This window comes from Fusarium subglutinans (assembly GCF_013396075.1).
Source record: "Fusarium subglutinans strain NRRL 66333 chromosome Unknown NRRL66333_c0000244, whole genome shotgun sequence".
Taxonomy (NCBI): domain Eukaryota; kingdom Fungi; phylum Ascomycota; class Sordariomycetes; order Hypocreales; family Nectriaceae; genus Fusarium; species Fusarium subglutinans.
Window position 1 is genome coordinate 18,199 of NW_023502307.1, and position 20,063 is coordinate 38,261.

The 20,063-nt window shown below is 49.4% G+C and overlaps 6 protein-coding genes across 6 annotated transcripts; 4 read left to right on the plus strand and 2 right to left on the minus strand.

Annotated features, from left to right (window-relative positions):
• Positions 1-4,029: 4,029 nt before the first annotated feature.
• Positions 4,030-5,322, plus strand: FSUBG_12006 (integral membrane protein pth11; the record flags this gene model as incomplete). The annotated part of the gene is made up of 5 exons (XM_036676751.1): positions 4,030-4,179; positions 4,226-4,601; positions 4,648-4,765; positions 4,815-4,879; positions 4,925-5,322. 5 exons carry the CDS (start codon positions 4,030-4,032, stop codon positions 5,320-5,322), a joined length of 1,107 nt encoding a protein of 368 aa, XP_036532512.1.
• A 1,670-nt stretch (positions 5,323-6,992) lies between these two features.
• Positions 6,993-8,034, plus strand: FSUBG_12007 (uncharacterized protein; the record flags this gene model as incomplete). Its single annotated transcript, XM_036676752.1, has 2 exons — positions 6,993-7,145; positions 7,207-8,034. 2 exons carry the CDS (start codon positions 6,993-6,995, stop codon positions 8,032-8,034), a joined length of 981 nt encoding a protein of 326 aa, XP_036532513.1.
• A 1,843-nt stretch (positions 8,035-9,877) lies between these two features.
• Positions 9,878-10,961, minus strand: FSUBG_12008 (uncharacterized protein; the record flags this gene model as incomplete). The annotated part of the gene is made up of 2 exons (XM_036676753.1): positions 9,878-10,410; positions 10,466-10,961. The coding sequence occupies 2 exons, from the start codon at positions 10,959-10,961 to the stop codon at positions 9,878-9,880; spliced, it is 1,029 nt and encodes a 342-aa protein (XP_036532514.1).
• Positions 10,962-12,187: 1,226 nt separating this feature from the next.
• On the plus strand, positions 12,188-13,805 carry FSUBG_12009 (oxidoreductase; the record flags this gene model as incomplete). Its single annotated transcript, XM_036676754.1, has 3 exons — positions 12,188-12,516; positions 12,567-12,761; positions 12,809-13,805. 3 exons carry the CDS (start codon positions 12,188-12,190, stop codon positions 13,803-13,805), a joined length of 1,521 nt encoding a protein of 506 aa, XP_036532515.1.
• Positions 13,806-13,975: 170 nt separating this feature from the next.
• FSUBG_12010 (DUF1680 domain protein) lies at positions 13,976-16,044 on the minus strand (the record flags this gene model as incomplete). Its single annotated transcript, XM_036676756.1, has 2 exons — positions 13,976-15,593; positions 15,641-16,044. The coding sequence occupies 2 exons, from the start codon at positions 16,042-16,044 to the stop codon at positions 13,976-13,978; spliced, it is 2,022 nt and encodes a 673-aa protein (XP_036532516.1).
• A 695-nt stretch (positions 16,045-16,739) lies between these two features.
• Positions 16,740-19,562, plus strand: FSUBG_12011 (zinc finger zas1; the record flags this gene model as incomplete). Its single annotated transcript, XM_036676757.1, has 5 exons — positions 16,740-16,870; positions 17,097-18,363; positions 18,413-18,554; positions 18,604-19,082; positions 19,131-19,562. The coding sequence occupies 5 exons, from the start codon at positions 16,740-16,742 to the stop codon at positions 19,560-19,562; spliced, it is 2,451 nt and encodes an 816-aa protein (XP_036532517.1).
• Positions 19,563-20,063: the final 501 nt, after the last annotated feature.

Consider the following 20,063-nt stretch of genomic DNA (forward strand, 5'->3'; position numbering starts at 1 on the left):
TAAGTACAGTATAGTGTTGAAGTGCCTCGGCTTGGACGTCGGATCTGGGCGTCTTCCGGCTCCGAATATTATATTACGTCTTGGCTGTGATTGGGGCCGAGCCACCAGCTCCCGAAACTGTGGCGTGGCGCCTTCAGCTGCCAACACGCCAAGAGCGCTGAAGGCAATTCGCCTGGCTTGGCTTTACGGTTGGATGTTGGTAATTGCCATTAACAAGATCGACGTCGCCTCTCCCTCTTGCAAAGGGAGAGAGCGTTGAGTGGTGGCTTGAACGTGTCATCAGGGGTCTTGGCGGTGACATTGAAGTGGAGAGCGTCGCGTGCTTGACGATGACTTTCACCTCTTCACGATCGAATTGAAGCAAGATATGGGACTCATTCGCATGTCTCATATGCCCATATCTGGGTCACTAATCTCTTATCATTAAAATCCTTCTCTAGTACTCCAAAGTTGCCTGATCTTAGCACATCATTCCAACATCTTCCGCTTCAACCTTAAAGTTCATGTAACGGTAACCTTCCTAAAGCGGTTAAACAGGTTACAGCTTCGGGAATACAGTGTCCACTATTCCCGCCCAGCTAAACGAATTTTCACTGCCGCCAGTTGAGATCAAGTGAAGATAGTGGCAATCTGTTAATTACACGTTGAATGATACTGCGCACGATGCTACCCTGCTCAGAAACTGCATGCAGAGATATCACCTGTCAACGTCCCCAGTCCCCACTGAATTAACATTAACATTTTAAACATCAGACGCACGCGCTCCATGTCAAAACCTCGTAAAACGGATCTCGTTACCTCACAGATTCAACACCCAGCTTCCCCTTTTGGCTCTTCTCCAGATAAGCTTGCAAACAAGGTTCTTTCTTCGCGGGGGGACTCTATTTATTATGTAAGAGACCAAATCTGACATTACCCAACTGTTTTCTTTACTAACATTCCTTCATCTGCTTCGCGCGTTTAATCAACCTGCCAAGAAAAGACCTACACGCGCGTGGCGTCGGAACTTTTGACGCTGCTCAGTGACCCCACGGCCTTTTGGAACCCGCCAAGATATCTTGCCCCCTGTAATTGCAGACCCAGCCAGAAGTTCCCAGTCTAGCCAGTGCAGAGGACCCTTTGCTTAGCGCCTCGGACTCCCTTGCTTCGCTTCCCCACTTCAGTTTTCCCCAATGGAGTTTCTCCAATTTATCGAGTAATGAAAGCGTCTTCCCCCAGATTCTTTTTTGGGGTTTGGGTCATGGTGCAAGATACAGTTGAGATATCGTGCTTGACACCTTGTTATTATCTCGTAATTGAGATGTGAAAGGCGGGTTAATTGCTAGTGCAGAGCCGCATGTCGTTCGTTGTCTGGGCCAAGACGGGTACGATAGGCCATTTTCTCGGCGCCGAGGTGATAGTTCTCCGCTTAGAATCGCACGCAAAGTCACTTGGCGTTCGGGCCTCGGATTTAAATATCATGATGCATTTCTTGGCCGTCATCTTGGCGCTATCAATCGCGAGTGCTACTGAATAGGCAGGTCTGTAGTAACTCTCAGACTTGTCTTACAATCAAGTACGGATAAAGAATGCTCATTACACATGTCAGCATCACTCAATCCCCGCCGCGTGTCTCCATCCAGGAACTGCTCAGCCCCTGGTCTACCTTTATCCCAAGGTGGAATGACCCGCTCAAGGCCCTGGCAAAGAGCTTGCAACGGTCGGCCGCGATTTGCTGCATCATGCTCGGACTGAGCGCGTGATAAGCGGGCTCTAGAATGGGAGATCGACGACGTATGCCTTATCGCGGATGCCAGGTTGCATTTCCTAGCCCTACCGCATGGTATGATTCTGGCCATCACCGAGCTTTACTTTTCTCGATCTGGTGCTGAAGATCTGGATTAGCCTATTGCAGCTTGCCACTTATCTTTTACATTGCCCTATCGCGATCGATGCATGTTGATGGATTTTATGGGTGCGTCTGGACTTGCATGGAGGGAGATCCTGCAAGCACGGAATTCCGATGCTTTATTACGGACTACAAGACTTCTAACCGCAGGAGTCGAGTGTTGGCGTGCTTCTCTTGATAAAAAAGGGAAACAGAGTACTTGTTATGTATGTCTCTGATGGATATAGATCGCTGCGTCGTTGGTACTATGCTAGTCTTGTCGCTGCTGGTAGGCTGCCGTTCGTCAAATCTGAGCAAGCCCATCGCCTTCCATATCGTTGAGCGTTGTCAATACAATGGCTGGGACAAGGTTGCTGACGGATGAAGGCGCTCTAACTGGTGCGTCTAAGCCCTGTAACTTACAGATAGTCTTTATCCCCGCGCGATACCAGACTGATTGCCAACTCAAGACGATTTCCCTAGAAAGACCAACCGTTCTAAAATTAGGACTTGCATTTACGACCATTCGCCTAGATACCGAACTGGCCTATAAAATACATATCAATGGCGACCCCGGGAATGACTTGGGCGTTGATGGCCGATAAATACCGAGATCGAGGATATGACACTGGAGGCTGCTAAGCTTTGAGAGGCTAGGTTCAACGTTGCAGCAGTACTGAGAGATCAAAGAAAGGCTGTAGCGTAAAAACACGTTCTGCATGTCCGCAATTGCCCCCGTATCCGAAGACAATTCCTTGTCTACTGGCGAAACAAAAAGGCTCGTGACACCTCAAGAGATCCTCACATATCAGCACAGTAGAAGACACCTCACCCCGGGGTATAATCCGCCTAGGAGAGATCAACTTTTCAGCAAGAAGTGGGAGCAAGAAAGAGGCTTCATCTAAGTCTACAGATGGCGGCATCGTCTCCACGCTCATGCATAATGAAGCCATTCGGTTCAAGGGCTATAGTCATTTGTTCGGCAACTTTATACGTAGCCCATCTCACTCATGCTGCGGCTGATCGTCGACAAACATTCTTCTGATACAGTCACAACCATGCAGGAGGAACAAGTCGTGACGATCTTCTGTATACGTGAAAACATAGTGACTATACGGAGTATGTTGATATATCGGCAGCGCTTGAGAAATATACCCTGCAATAGTGCCAGCCTTATGCGTTCTTTGCGCCCTTCGATGGAATAATAGCCATTGCTAATGCTAGACAAACGCAACGTAAGGTTTGCGGTATATAGACTGAACAGTAAGTGGCGAGAACAATCCGACTTTGACATCCTCGCACCATCGCCATACACGACATCATTTATATAGCTCCCCCAAGAATGCACATCTCAAATCAATTAAACTCACGATCAAATTCCGCGACAGGTACCCACTTGTAGAGCTCTAGCGCGGATCATCAGCGGGCGTAGCGCGGAGCATCTGATCCAAGGTTTCTATTGTCGCCAACGCCACATTCGTCTCAACCCAGACAATAGAGGAATGTACACCGTTTTCGTCACACCCGAGGCCGACGATCAATTAAATCGACATCATAGAGATCTAAGTTACACTGGACTTCCGACAAGCGCAGATTAGGGCGTGGTTTCGTTTTCTTCGAAAGACTAGAGCTAGACCACTGCTGGCATTGTTGAAGATATACAGATCTCAGATCAGATCATCTTCCCAAGCGCCCGCATGTACCCCCCATAAAGCTATTGCCAGATCGTCAAAATGCTTATTCCAATTCCCTCGACGAAATAGCGCCTTATGAGCAAACTGGCTGAAATCTACCCAATCGCATGTGCACGAACCAAGCCACGTCAACGAAATAGGGTTAAGGCCGTACGAGAAACCATGAGAGATATCGCTTGTGCCGACTCCAGGATTGCTATCCGGTCCCCTGGGTCTGGTTGGAATGCTGAGAGTCTGTATGAATAGCATTGGCATTTCGCCATCTCGAGTCTAGAAGTGCCGCTTTGGGAATGAACCTGTACGCTGTGTTTGTATTTATTCTGCGTGGCTTGAAAGTAAATCTGTTGGTTCTGCTTTTTTTTTGTTCATCGCGAAAATCATCTGAGTGGTTACTTTTCTCCCTCGCTGACTGCGACTGAACTGTCAGGTTTATAAGTTACAGCGCATACTCCCAGAGAGAAACTCGTCATGGCGATCAAGGGGGAAGGCCCCTGGGTCATTGGGGCAATGTGGGCTTTGACGGTTGTTGCGTTTGTCTTTGTTGTGCTGAGGGCGTATACGAGAATCTTTGTCGTCAAGTCATTCGGCATCGACGACCATGTTTATAACCTAGCCTGGGTAAGCTACGACACGATACGACTTGAACTCTGCTGATGAGCAGTAGATATTCCTCCTCCTCGATACCGTATTCACAACCGTCGCAGTCAACTACGGCGTCGGCCAAGATATGGACGATGTCATCCAGAACAACCCCTCCGACCTAGCCCCTGCGCTCATCTTCGAAGCAGTCAGCCAAAGTTTTGCGATAGTAGGAATGAGTTTGGCGAAATGGTCACTTGGCTTGTTTCTGCTTCGACTTGTGAAGCAGCAATGGCACAAGGTGGCTATTTGGATATCCATGGCTAGTTTGATGTGCGCCTCTATCACTGTCTGCTTTGTGTACTGGCTCCAGTGCACCCCGCCGAATTATCTCTGGGATAGGACTATACCTGGTGGGCGATGTACGGTGGACACGGCTCCTGCGTCCATGTTGCTCTGCAGTGAGTACTCAATGTGAGCGTGCGTGGATAGAACTAACGTGAGCAGTTCTTTGTGTCGTGGTGGACTTTTTTCTTGCTGGCTTCCCTTGGTTATTCATCTGGGGCTTGCAGATGAAGATGAAAGAGAAAATTATCATCCTCAGCAGTCTTAGTCTCGGCGTCATGTATGAACAGCACCCATCGTGTCTTGAAACCGAGCTAATGAGCCTGTAGTGCTGGAGTGTTTGGAATCAAGAGAACCCTCGAGGTACCAAAACTAAAGAGCCCCAATCATACCAGTATGTCTTCCTTGAGGTATACAGATCATGACTAACATCCATCAGAGGACCCAGTCGGCCTAATTGTCTGGTCCGCTGCCGAAATGACCGTAACGATGATATGCATCGGCATTCCCGTCTGCAGACCTCTTTACAAGAAGTATTTCAGCAAATGGAGTTCTCGCAACAGCAGCAAGTATCAGCAGAACTCTGGTGCATCCTTTCCTCTGCAGACCATTGGTGGAAGTACAAAGTATCCAGCCCAAGTACACAAAAAGGACAGCACGTCTGAAGCTTCTGTGCAAGAGTATGAGCGAAGGGGCAATAGAAGTTCATATAACAAGCATAAGGTGTTTGCGAAAGGGGCAGAGAGGGGATATGGTGAGAATCAGAGTGAGGAGGAGATTCTGGGGCCTGACTTTCGGAGGAGTCAACGGCAGGACATTGAGGGACAATATTATTAATACTGGCTAGTGTATTATATATACGGCAAAGGAATAAAATGCAAGTAGTGCATAAGGACAAATAATAGTAGTATATATACAATTAATACATAAAATGGTAAAAGAATTTAACAGCAAAAATGGCAAAAGGAGACTCCGGTACAGGGAATCGAACCCTGGGCTCCGCGGTACTGATCCCTCAGAATATGAGAGCGCGAAATGTTAGCCACTACACCATACCGGATGTTATTAGAGTTTTACCTTCTTAGTGAGTAACATATAGGGTGCAATCAAGACAACAAGCTATTTGTTTCTCGCCAAACCCAGGGCCAGATTGTCGCTCTGCGAGCCTTGACGATGCTGACGCTGCGTTGCAATTTTGGACAATTATGGTGGGTTTTGGCTGCATTTAGCAGGTATATGTTTTACATCGCTGTCTCTTCATTTGAAACAGTTAGGAATCAGGTTCCACTACACGATGCTTGAATCCACGGAAACGAAGGCTGTCGCCAACCAGATGACTTTTCGTTGTCATGCCCAGACGAACCTAGTCACGATTTGTCTCTGTTTACATGCCAATAAGGTTATGTCCCAATAAATTTGTTTATTAAAAGCGATATTCTGTCCAGCATGAGTCAATCCAGAGACGGTATAGGTTAATTATTAAAAGCATCGCATGCCTGGATAAGTGCTGTGCTGGCTCAATTAACCCTTCAGGGCTTATCTCTAGGGTACGCGACGTCATTGATTAGCATCCACGCAAGCGTCTTTAATCGGGCAAGGTGCACGTCGAGTGGATAGCTGATGGAAATAAATCCGCTACGGCCCGGGATCCTGGGGAAATCTATCCGTACAAATCCATTAATTATCATGTGCAGTATGACTCGAATTGTTTTGAAGGGAGGACTCATTCCAGCAATATTAAAAGAGTCAGCCTGAAACTGCGCAGTCTGTTTCACTACGCCGCTGATCACGATCTTCGGGCCTTTCAATTAGATGCCCGGATCAAAACAACTTGGATCAATCCGGGATCAATCAAGAGTGAATTCCCCGTGAAAGTCATGCGATAAAAGTTTTCGCGCGAGAATCAGCGTCGTAATTGCCCGAGAAATATTCGAGATATTGAGTAAAAAGGAATAACAATCAGGGACAGAAAAAAGAAAACCCCGGCTTCCAGGCTCGTGTCAGCACTGCCCTTGGGTCAATGCTCATTTCCCGGCACACTCATTCCAACAATCGAGATCCTTTCGTTCCTCCAAGAATCACCTGCGAGCCTCGCTTTCTCAAGTCAACAAAACAAATCATTAAGGATGTCGCTGTCAGTTCAAGTCGCCCATTCCAAGCAAGACAAATCCCCCCCTTGGGCATTGAAACCCAACGCGCGGAAGCCATGGCAATTCACTGGGATACCCTGAGATTTTAAGATTGGCAGGTCAGGTACACAGACCATCCTATTGGCAGAATCCTTGGAACCCCCTGTAGAAATGGCCAAGTTGGGCACTGTTTGGGTTGTGCCGTAGACGCAGGGACCAAAGGGCAAAAAAAAACACACAGAGCACAGCCGATTAATATTATTATATCTAGGGGACTGCACAGGCAGAAGGAAGAAGGGGATCTGTATCTCATTCCTTTTGAACGCAGCGGGCGAAGTCTCTAGTCGCTTTTGTGAGAGAAAGCAACCTGTGCAGACCATGGCGCAAAGACTAAGCTTCGCCCAGCTTGAACAAGCTGCACTTCACATCATCCGTCTCATCGCCGACATTCCCGGCCTGGAGAACACCAAACTCGCCGTCATTGGCGATCTGGCTGTCGCAAAGTATCTCTCGCGCCAGAACCGCATAGCAGTACGTCTCCCCTCAATCGCGACCACTCTTGCGCACCACCAGCTAACACTGAACGTCACAGAGCATCGACCTGGTCATCAGCAAATCCTCCTCCCCCGGCCGCGTCAAGAAAGAAATCGTCGGCCATCCGATCAGTCCCCTCGTCGAAAAGTCCGGCACCGTTCTGTACCGCCACACAAGCGGCTGGGAGATCGAAGTCAAGCTCATCCCCGACTGGCTGAGCCCATACCTCCCCGACTCAGCGAAGCGCGTCCGCGACGTCACCAACGAAGCGACCCTCCCCTACACGTCGCTGGAGGACCTCATCATCTTCAAGATGGACGCCTGCGGTCTACACGAGAACGACAACAGCAAGCGACGCGATGCCTGCGACGCAGCCGCCCTGCTGGAGCTGGCCTCCGAACACGGTGCCCTGCGCCTCGACGAGGACAAGACAGAGCGTGCGGAGGAGGCGCTGGGCGATATGGTTGAGTTCTCTGATGAGAAGGACAAGGGCTGGTGGCAGCGCTGTCTGGGCATGGTGAACGATAAGCCGCGCACGCCGCAGGAGATCCTCTCCGACATCGCCGAGCGTCCCCAGACAGCATCATCGCGCTCATCAATCCACTCGTCCATCTCGCGCGCTTCATCCTACGCCAGCACGACATCCACGCACTCATCTACATCCTCCATCTCCTCGACCGCTACGTGCGACGACAAGTGCCCCAAGTCACCGGCCGAGAAGAACGGACGCCCTCGCAAGATGAGCGTCACCAAGAAGACGTCGCGTCACAAGCGGCACACGTCTATTGGCGCGTCTACATCCGTCAGCGCTCTCGACGCGCACATGCACCGCCTTGAGCTCGATCGCCCTGCGTCGCCGGGCATTGCTCTCACGAACCGTCTCTAATTTCCTTCTTGTTCCTTCTCTTTCACTGTGTTAGCGTTTTGATCTGTAAGCTTGGCTACTTGTACATCATAGGATACCCTCGATTATTTGTGGTTTAGCGTGTATTTTACTATGTACGAATTGGCGGGATATGTAATTGCAAAAGTTTGGGCCCGGATTTAAAAGTTTTGGAGTTTCGATCGCAAAATGATGGGGGTTTCAATTCATGTACATGTTTGGTGGGTTAATTGGATGTGTTTAGACCTTCTTTACTCTAGATTTTCTTTGTCAGTTAATTGCAAGCGATTTGTCTTATTTTTGTTGCCTCTTCTGATGTGTAGTGGTGATGCGATCGTGAGGATTGACTACCTCTTGCTCTAGTGATGGCTCGTTTTGGTGATTCACCACGTGCTTGCATAACTGTTGCTGTGACGTCGCAGACCAATTACTTCCGCTAAATATTTGTTGATCAAATGATTGTTATTATTTATTCATTTGCATTGACTCTAACGGATTTCCATCCCAACTGTGTTTGTTGTTGGTATCCGACAAGTAAAGTTGACTCATCGTCGAGTCATAGCGTAGTGACCATGTTAAGACAAAACATCACCAGCCAACAACCATTACCTTGCGGAGGAGGAGCATACACGTGCCTGTTCCGAATAATATAGCGACAGCGTGCAAGAACATGATTGCCCGTAAATTGACATTTGTTTCTCTCCCTTGGGTCCCTTGGCTACTCAATCCAATACCAGCACCATGTGCTTTCACCACTGTCGCCGGGCGTAACCAGCCACCTCGGCACGACACGACGCGGCCTGTGCATTCAAGGAGGCAGCCATAGCTAAAACCTTGACACATGAACCTGTCGCTGTCGCATCCTAACGCAGGAAACTTGGATCTTGTTTTAATTAAATACATGCCGAAATCCACTCCCGAAAAGCTTGTGACTTGGGGATCCTTGCCTGGAAATAACAGACCGAGGTCGCGTCGATGAGCTTTTGGGCTGGTCGGGCCGCATGCTCGCCTGAAATATGGAGATCCGGCTTCAAGGGTTTCTGATGGGTTATTACCGACCTAAATGACAAGGCGATTGTTGGTTCATTACTTCGTAGGTAAAACAAGATGGCGCTAGAAAGTATTACTGGAAGTTCAACCAAGAGGTCGATTCAGTCATATTGCATACGCATAGATACACACTCCCTTCAATTAGCGTAAGACGGGCTTCAAGTCGGCATCAGTCTATTGCGTCGATGACTCCGGGAATAGGCCGGAGATATATGGCCCGGCAACGGATTAACCTAAACCGCTCCATTGGACAAGTCCGCCCCGGGAGAAAAGAAGAATTAATCTGTCTTAGATATTTTATCTAAGAATAATAAAATAAAATAAAAATATAAAAATTAAGAAGAAATTATTATAAAATTAACAAATATTAAAGTAATAAAGAAATTAGTAAAATTAGTAAAGATTGGTCAATTCTTCCGAGCCCTGGTGATCCGCGTTTAACTGGGTGTCCCGGTTAAGTAGAAAACCACACTACGCTCAATTGGGAACACTCAGAGAACGCCAACTCGACGCGACAGACGAGAACACAGATACGATACACGAACATGTCGACTTGCCTTGAATACAGAACGTGAGCATAATAAAAATATGAGAAACATTAAGTGGAATGGGATGTATTGATGTCTTCAATTGAGTACGCTGAGGATCCCTCCCATTCATTCCTTGCAACCTCTATCATCTCTGAAGATATCGCCCCGTTTCCCATTCTACGTCCAGTGACCCGATCTCCCGAACCAGTACCCTTTAAACAGCCTGAGGAGTGCAATGCATGTGCCGTGTCTGGTAGTTGCCGCCACTACTTTGTTCGCTGACGCTTGCCACCACGTCCAGCCCGGCCTCCAGAGTCGCTGGCTCGCTTGGCAGATAGAGACGAAGCGATGGGAGTTTGGTGGTCCCCATCGTCACCGTCTTCAGATTTGATGATGCAACCCTCATCGCTCTGAAGACTCTGTTGATCATCCACGAAAAGAGAACTTTCCTCACGGCTGCTCTGCTTGGTAGTGTCCCCACCGCTGGGAGAGGCTGGGGCTCCGGTTTGGTTGGTACGCTCTTTAGGGTTGTTGGATGAGATGACTTTAGAGGACTTTCCATAAGATTTGTTGAGGAGAGCGCCGCCTTCGTCGTCAGGTACAGGGCCCCAGTCTGGTTCATTCTCGACTACGAGGCCGTCGTCGACAAAGAGGTCGACATTGTTTCTGTACTCAGCGAGTTCCTCCAACATTTCGTTGAGGCAATCTGCTAGAAGAGTTTTGTCGGGATTGCGCTTCCTTTCCTTTAGTTCTTGTACAAGAAACATCAGTTTGTGTGCCACCGATCCGGTATGCTTTCCTGCGTACATGTTTAGTTCGAGTAGCCAGGAAGAGGGGGGGTTGGAATAACATACGGGCAAGGCCGAGCATGTCAATATGACGCTGGAGATCTCGAGACAACTGCTGGATCTGAGAGTCACTTTTGTTCCGGTGTTCGTCGATGCAGCTACGGGCATGAGTTTCAGCCGCGGCAACTCGAGCGGCTGCATCCCTCTTCATCTTTTCAACGGTCTGTGTAACAGTGTTGACCATATGCACGTTGCGAGCCTCAAGATTAGTAGTGTAGCGAGCGACATGAGCCTCGGCATCGACCCTGGCCCGAGTAGCACCAGCCTCTGAGGCCTTGAGACGAGCTTCGAGATGAGCGACACGACCATTCGCGGCTTCAAGCTGTGTCTTGAGTTCAGCGATGATGGGACCGGATTGCGCAAGGGCTTTGTCTTCTGTGAATTGGCCACTGCGGTTCACCATATCTACGACAATACTGCAGATACGCTTCATATTCTGCTCGAAGGCAGAGAGATAGACTTCAGAAGATTCAAGGGAGGCGCCCCTGTTGTTGGAAGCCATGATGATGTCGGCCTCTGGCTGAGGAGTTGTAACTCTGTGCGGAGTGTCCCGTTGTGCGGTCGCACGATGTTTCTACGAACAAGTATCAGTGAGCCGACAATGATGAAAGGATGACGAGAAACCTGTGAAATTAACGAACCTGGTTGTCTTTCTGGATCGCCTGTGAAGCGAGATGTGAGAGGTGACAATGATGTAAAGTGGAGGTGTTGAGATCCAAGCCAAAATGTGGGAGGAGTAGGAATTCGCTACATTGAGAAGCTTATGCGGTGTAATATGAGGGGCGTCTGCTCAGATGAAAATCCTCATACATTTGGCTGTAGAAATCTTTTGAAACAAGACGTCAGCCTCGCCGGTATGCCTCTCATTCACTTGACCTACAAGGCCGACTAAAGGTGGGACTCTAAAGCACAGGCCTATCTCAAGGCAGCACTATATGCCGCATTTGAGCTTCAAAGCTGTTTTTAATCCCTTTACTGGGTATTTACGGAATATTTCCCAAGCCAGTGCCGACCTCAATGCTACCAAAGCTTAGTTAATAGTTTATCAACTCTTCAAAACGAGGTTCTCGACAAGTCTTCTCCGATATTAAACGAGCTCAATCCCAGATGTTCCAGAACAGAGACTCCAAGCCAAGTGGCTGAAGATGACTCCCTGAGCCATATTCCAGTTGCTGCAATGAAGCAGTTGCGCGATAGAGGCTACTCATTGCATGGCGAGTAACTTGCACTATTGGCAGATTCTACTATCAGTGGGACATCACTGATGTCATGTTGATGACTTCTGAGAGAACATGACGTTGTGAAAAGAAAATGAAGAACCTTGAAACTGCCAGAAAGAAAGAGTGGCCTTACGGGACAGAGTCTATTACCCCCAACGCTGATCTCGCAGTCAAGGGGTTCAGATCCCGTTCAAAACACGGCACCCAATAAGGTGAGTCCCTTTGCGACTTGTCCCATCTTCAATTGCCCAATCAAACACACGCCAAAGCGGATGGTCCCGCCCAATAGCCCCAAAATCTGACTGTAACCAAGCATGGATGAGGCACGGAAATAATGCTGATGCTGAGATAAAGACTAGTGAACCGTGTCAGACAGACGTCGTAGTCCAAACAGTAGCGCAATGATGATTAGCCCGTCAAACTTAAAAGGCAGCCGGTTACTAGATACCATATTGCTCCCCTCCACGACATCACTCCATCACAACTATATCTCACTTCATCCTTCAACATGTCTGCTTCTCTTATTCTAGTCACAGTCATTTTGGCATCACTATCCTTTCTCCTCGCCAAGCACATATCAGGATCTAAGAAACCCCCCTTGCCACCTGGTCCCAAAGGTATACCACTCTTGGGCAATGTCCGCGATCTCCCACCACCCGGGACCCTAGAATGGCCTCACTGGCAGAGCCACAAAGAGAAATACGGTCCGATAACTTCAGTTACTGTGCTCGGACAGCGCTTTGTCATTCTGCATGATAAACAGGTCATTATGGATCTTCTTGAGACTCGAGCGATGAAGAGTGCTTCACGGCCCAAGCTGGTCTTTGCTGGGGATATGTAATGACAGACATCTCCAATTGCATCTTTCTTATGCTGACGATCTGTAGCGTCGGGTACGATGGTGTCATGGGCCTGATGCCGTACAATCGAAACTTTCGAATGCATCGCAAACTCACAGCCACCCAAGTCAGCCCCAAATCCATCACCCGCTTCGAGACCATTCAAGAACTAGAGATCCTCAGACTGTTGAAGAGACTCCATCAAGATCCCAGCAGTCAGAATCTTCCAGACCATTTGAACCAGTACGTCTTCCTCCCATCTCCCAAAGTAGATACTCACAAGGCGGCAGAGTATCCGGCTCAATCATGCTCCGCATCCTATACAACTACGAAACGGACCCCGACAGAAGCGAGCACATCGTCACCATGGCTAATCTCGTGATGGAAGAGTTTTCTCAAGCTACAGCTCCAGGTGCATGGATGGTAGACTTCATTTCATGGCTTCGATATATTCCGGAGTGGATGCCCGGCGCTGGGTTCAAGAAGACTGCTAAGCTCTTCAGGCAGCATCTCCTGCAGAACGTCCAAGATCCTTACCAATACGTGAGAGATCAGATGACCAGTGGTAAGGACGATGTTTCCTACGTCGCTGGTCTCATCAAGGACGTTCACCGTAAGATTGATCCTGAGGAAGAGAGTGTCATCGCATGGACTGCCGCGTCGATGATGAACGCAGGGACCGACACCACCGGCGCAACACTTCTCGCCTTCTTCGCAGCCATGCTTCTCTACCCCAATGCCCAAAAGAAAGCCCAAGAAGAAATCTCTCGCGTCACCGGAGATTCACGCCTCCCCTCCTTCACCGACAAGCCAAACCTTCCATACATCACCGCCATAGCTCAAGAAGTACTCCGCTGGCATACCCTCGCCCCAATAGGTTTCCCGCACATGACGACAGAAGATGATACATACCGCGGGTACTTCATCCCCAAGAACACTCTTCTCTTCCCAGCGGTAGCATCTCTCACGCACGATCCTGAGGTCTACCATGATCCAATGGAGTTCAAGCCAGAACGGTATTTTGAGCCGTTTAATGAGCCTTCACCGTCGGATCTTGTGTTTGGGTTTGGGAGAAGAGCGTGTCCGGGGCGTTGGATCGCTGAGCAGACTTTGTTCTTGAGTATTGCGCAGACATTGGCGGTTTTTGAGATTAAGAAAGAGTTGGATAGGGAGGGCGAGGAGATTAAGGTTGGCTATGAGCAGTTGCCGGGCGTTATTTCTCGTGTCAAATCTTTTCCGTGTAGGATTGTAGTTAGGAGTGAGGAATGCAGAAAGTTTGTAGAGTAGACTGCCCGAGTTTCATTGAGATCCATAGTAAAAATGTGTAGAATGTTCATGACACTTCAAAACCCCCCTCTCAATCCTGGCTTCGCGTACGATACTTGAAGAGAATGAACAGAACGCAACCCGTCTAATTGATGTAGATATACCTTCTCGTGTTCTAGCTTAGAGGTGAACTAGCCCTGTACATGATACAGACCAACTCTCATATGCCCGTTTCCCCCTCTATTAGCCCTGAGATAATACGGCACAAAAACGCCCTCCTTCTCATCACCAAAACCCGATCCATCACCTCCAACAACAAAACCAGGTGTCGACACATCCTCATCCAACTTCCCACTGCGTCGCCAGCATGAGGTCCTCAACGCAATATACTCTTCATCCGTCCCACTAATACACAGCCTCTCTTCCTTGACCGCACTGCCCGCCTTGAGTCCAACGTCCTTGAAGTGATTTCCTTCCCACGTGTTGTCTGCATCCTCGATACAGTACACCAGTGGTCCTCGAGCAAGTGTCAGAGTGTGCTGGTTGGTATAGGGATGCGGAGCGATGTATCGAGGCGTGAAGTTGCCAATTGTCAGTGAGAAGACAGGATGAGAGGCCGTGTAAGCTGGATCGAGCGTGAGATAGCCTTTGTGCAAATGGAAACTACCATCGCTAGGCTTCGGATCAAGGGTATACTGATTCTGAGACCAGCCCGGAATCCTGAGTCGTATCGTGGTGTTGACCGACGCAGGGCTCGTAAGTCGAAACTTGACGAGTCCATCCCATGGCCAATCCGTCTCTTGCCGAAGAACAACCTCTCCCTCCCCAGCCCCAAACTTCAACTCCGCATTCGTGTACAAATGCACATTCACAAAAGCCTCCTTCTCCTTCTCCTCTCCAAAGTCCCAAAGATATCCCCCCAACGATCCGTACAAACGCGTCACGTTGGGCGGACAGCACGCGCACCAGAACCACTCCTCCCTCACACTCTTATCAGTCTCCGAACTCCCCAGCTGATTGACATACGTAAACGCCTTTCCATCAAGACTCATCGCCGTCATGACATTGTTATACAAACAAAGTTCCATGACATCTGCAAACTTTGCGTCAAGCTCGATATGCAGGAGTCGCTCGGCTAGCATCATGACTGCGATGGAGGCACAGGTCTCCGCGTAGCATCCGCCTTCATCGGTGGATTGAGGGAGGAAATAATCACGTCCAAAACCTTCCCATTGCTTGATGGCGCCGATGCCACCGGTGAGGTACATCTTTTTGGTTACCATGTTGTCCCAGAGGCGGTAGACAGCGTCTTTCCAGCTTGATGAGGTCGTGAGTGATTGAGAGCCGGTCGCATCGATGCAGAGCATGTCGGCTACCGCGGTGAGGAGATAAATTGCGCGTACGGAATGACCCTCGACGGTTTGCTGTTCCAGAATGGGTTGATGAGCCTGACAGTACCAGTGAGATCCGTGTTCGGGGTAAGGATCAGGGCGCTGGTAGAGACTCTGGCCACGTTGCTTTGCCTCCCATTCGAAGTAAAGCTGTCCATGTTGACCTTTGGGGTTACCTCGTTCTTCGAGGAAGTATCGAGACAGGTCGTAAGCGTTCTTGTTTCCGGTGGCTTCGTATAAGCGGAATAGAGCCAACTCGATCTCAGGATGCCCAGGATATCCGTGCAGTTGATCCTCGCCTGGTCCAAAAGTGCTGTGGATCAAGGCAACGTATTTCTCGATGGGCTCGAGAAGAAGGTTGTTCTTGTAGTACTGGTGGTGGGCTAGGGCTGCTTCGATGAGATGACCAGCGTTGTATCTGAAAAAATGAGTAAACGGACACAAAAATACGACTTCTACACTCACAATTCATGCATGTCCTGCAAATTCGTCCATCGCTTCTCCGGCTCCACAACAGTATAATGAACATTCAGGTATCCATCACTCTGCTGCGCCCCTCGAATCATCTCAACCAATTCCTTCACCGCAGCGTCAATCTCAGCATCAAACTCATCATAGAGCAAATAACAAGCGCCCTCGATCCACTTCGCTATGTCGCTGTCCCAGAAGAGATGGAAAGGTACAGGCCACATAGACTTGTCCGCGTAGATCTCATGCCATTGCAGTTTGAAGCAATCATAGCGGCCTGTCTCGCGAAGTCGTTTGAGCTGCGTGTGCAGTGTTGTCTTTGAGACCGTGGCCCTTCGACGGTGGAGGAGTGAACCTGGTGTCAAGGTGGTATGGGGGAAGATGGACTGGGGATGAGACATGTTTGGCGATATGTCGAAGTGAAGATGGAGGAATTGAATCTCAGAAATGATTCTGGTTTGACATGATATACTGATATGCGAGTCATGATTGACGATTGTTGATCAATTGGTGCATGTCATTAGTTCGTGGTGGGAGCCCGGACATCCCACCGGAGCTCCCACCGGGAACCAGCCTCAAAGAGGGGAAACGGGTCAAGTGCTCATGAGAGCAGTCATTTGATGCCCGAAAGAAGTCTGTCTGGTTAGATGAAGCGGCGAAAAGCCATTTTTTGCTTCTCTCGTGATGGTTCTGAACCTCGGTGATATGCCATGAGAATTGTCGCGATCCATATCGAGAATGGCCAATTCATAGAATTGAGCTGAACTGCAAGTATAAATACGTTGACTCCTAAACAAAAGAGAATAATTGTTACTGTACTATTACGTTTCAACTTGTTTCCCCAATATGTCGAGAAGCCTGACGTCAATTCGCCGATTCAATAAAGCGGAGAAGAACCTGTTCAATTAATATACAGGATTGGTGCGCCTAGTTTGATCATCCGATGTGACTTACCCCAGACTCTAGACCAACTCTAGCCCGATATGTCCATTCGCGAGTGGGGAAATCCCCGACCTCGCTCTGCATCGAATCACCCTCAAAAAACAACATCAATCACGCTTCAACAAGCTTAAAAGCGTCCGAAACCTTCTTCGCGATGGAGAAGTATCAATGTTCACAATGCCCAAGAAGCTTCAAGAGATCCGAGCATCTGAAGCGACACCAGAAAGGCCACGATAGCCTGAGGGGCTTTGAATGTGATGTTTGTCACAAGAGCTTCACGCGCAGGTAAGCGGCGCGGAGTAGTTTGATGCGAGAGGCACTGATTGGATGGAAGTGATATCTTGACAAAGCATGTCGCTATCCACGATCATCCGTCCGCTATGTCGAGACGCGATGTCGGGCGGCGTAGAGCGTGTTTGGAGTGCGCCCGGGCACGCGAGAAATGTTCAAGAAACCTCCCGTGCCTGCGCTGTTCAACCAAGGCACTAGAATGCGCTTATCCTCAGACCAGAAACAAGCCCGTCGAAGCATCTCCAGCCTCACAAACTGGTGTCGTTGCGCATACTCCGAACCAAACTCTCATCAGCCCAGTCAAGACAGTAGATCACGCGTCGCAGCCTCAGCACGTACAATCAGATCTGCAGCTCATGCTACCTTCACAACAGACACCACATTCACAGGACAGTCCTTTCATCGACAGTGCTGGGAACGAGCAGCAACCGGGTTTTGATTATGATCTGTCCACTTACGATATCGACTGGGACTTCCCCATCAATTGGCTACCGTACGACAATGAGATTGAGACAAACTACTGCTCGATTCTCGGCCTCGATATGAACCAGCCGATTGATGCTGGCGATGCAACCATGATAGATCAGCCAGTTCCCAGCTTTCCCATGATCGATGCTCCGCCACGTCGTTTGTCAGCCGTAACATCGCTTTCCCCGGGCAGTGGTCTAGGAGTTTCTCCCCAGTTGAGTATGAGTTCTGGACGTACCATACCCGGTGATCTGTACGCCACGAGTTCAAACGGCGCCCGACGTCCTTGTACCGCCAAGTCAAAGCAGCTGTTCCCACCGCCGGGCCTTCAAGGATATACACAGCTACCCACCATTTCCCAAGACTCAGCCCTCCGAGCCAATACGCTTTCGTTCCCTGATCTGAGCCATATTATCCTAGAAGACGAAGCGTACAGAGAGTCCTTCATGACAGAGTTGACGTACAGCAAGATCTGCGACGCTTTTAGACAAACGTGTCTCGAAGCCTCCATGTTCCATCAGCACTACACCTCCGCTGACTTTCCGTCACTGAAGCTACTCGAATACTTCGTCAAGCTCTTCTTTGAAAACTTCGACCCCATCATTCCGCTTGTCCATCCTCACACAACAGACCTAAACGGAAATTGGGTTCTTGCTCTAGCGATATGTGCCATTGGGAGCCAGTACTCCGCTACAGCGGATATCCACGCCTGCGTCATACCATTCCACGAATTTCTTAGAAGGACTTTGGTTACTCAACTGGAAGGGTCAGACTTGACCTTGCCGCTGGCTCAGGCTCTTGTGCTGAGTCAGGTTGGCCTGCTATACTCTGGTGGTAGTCAACTTCAAAAGGCTGCTTACGAGAGGATGGGGAGTCTGCAGAGAGTCATCACTTCCTATCTTTGCCCATCTGATTCTCAGCGAGAACCATCGACGGAGGTGCATGGTGAGGGAGAGGAAGATAGGTGGCGAGGTTGGGTTGAAGATGAGACTTGGCGTCGAGTGTGCTATTTCATTTGGGTGAGTTTATGCTGTTTGCCCTTTCAGTATCAAGACTGACACACAGCAGCTATTAGATCGCATGGGACGGTACTTCTTTGATGACCACCAGACAGGCACCTTCAACGTCGCGAACCTGACCTTGCCGCACGATGGCCTTTGGTCACAAGCAACCTCATCAGATTGGATACAACTCCATCGCCGCATTGATGGTACGCTTCTCTCACCCTCCCTTGAAGCCTCATACTTACATGCCACAAGCAAATCCAACACTCGAAGTCGCCATCGGCTCACTCTTCCGCGAACGAACCGCCAAAACCGATCTCGGTGAATTCTCGCGCATCCTCCTCCTGCACGCAGTCTACCAAGAATACACCACCGTCAGCACCTACTGCAAGCGCCCTCTCTCATCCTGGATCCCCCAGAATAACCCTGAACCTCGCAGCGACGAGACCCAGCACCTTCAGCTCTCGGACTCAAACTGGCGAAACGCTGCTCTCGATTGCGTGGATACGCTTCACTGGGCTGCCAATGCCACCATAGCGTCGTTGCTTGGAGCTGAGCACCCCACGGTTCTGCATCTGCACTTCTCGCGTGTTGTGCTGCTTGTTCCGCGGAAAGCGATAATCACGCTCGCGAAGTATCTGAAGGCGCCGGAGGGGTTGAGGAAAGAGGCTGCGAGTCAGAAGGAGGCGCTGCAGGCAGAACGAGAGATATCGGAGTGGGCTCAGCAAGATGGCGTAAGTTCTTTTGGGTACAAGTCTGATATGATGCTAACAGTATTCCAGTCGAAAGCTCGTCTCGCAGCGCTACACTGCGGCTGTTTCCTCTGGCACGTCCGCCGCTACGCAAAAATGACATTCTACGAACCGCCCTGCGTATTCTGGGCGACGCTGACCCTCTGGGCATACAGTGTATTCTGCAGTAAATCACGAAGACCTGAACAACGCAGCGGTAGTGCAACACGCCAGATATCGCCTGATCGATCAGACGACGAGAATCCTACGTTTATAAGGCTGGATCGACCGAATGATGATGAGATGGTGCAGCTGTTTGTCAGGACGGGCGTGTTGAAGGCATATATCACTGGTGTTGGGGATATTTACTCGGCGAATGCGCCGAGGAGGATATTGAAAGAGGGGAGGAGGGTTTTGGAGAGCGTGGCGTTGGCGTGGGGGAGGAATGGGGAGTATCTGGAGTTGTTGCAGGCTCTGGCGTGAGTTGGAGCATTGTAATTGTTTGCATGGGGTGGAAGAAAAGACATGATGATCAAATTGTTGTCTGCCCGTGCTGTGTCCTGTATTTGCGTGCGTAATTGCACTTGTCCATATATCTAGATGTAATTGTATGCGAGATAACCTTATGACTCTTTCAATATCTCGGGACGGCGAAGCGATCAACAGGGGCGCGGAGAAAATCGAGGGCCTTAACCCCAAGGGACGAAAATCTTTAGGTAAATTTAGCCTAAGCTTAGGGGACTCTATACTTAGCATACTCGGTATGCTCTTCTAAACCCCTAAGTTCTTGCTCTCCGAGTGGCTCATCGCAAACATTTCCTGACAGTCCATGTCCGAACCCATACAGGGAAAAAGCCACACATATGCAACCGTGGCAAGAGTTTCTCACAGAAAGAGGCTCTTACAGTCCACGAAAGGACTTACACAGGGGTAAAGCCGTATAAAAGCCATCATTGCGAGAAGAGCTTTAGAAGTCCACTAACG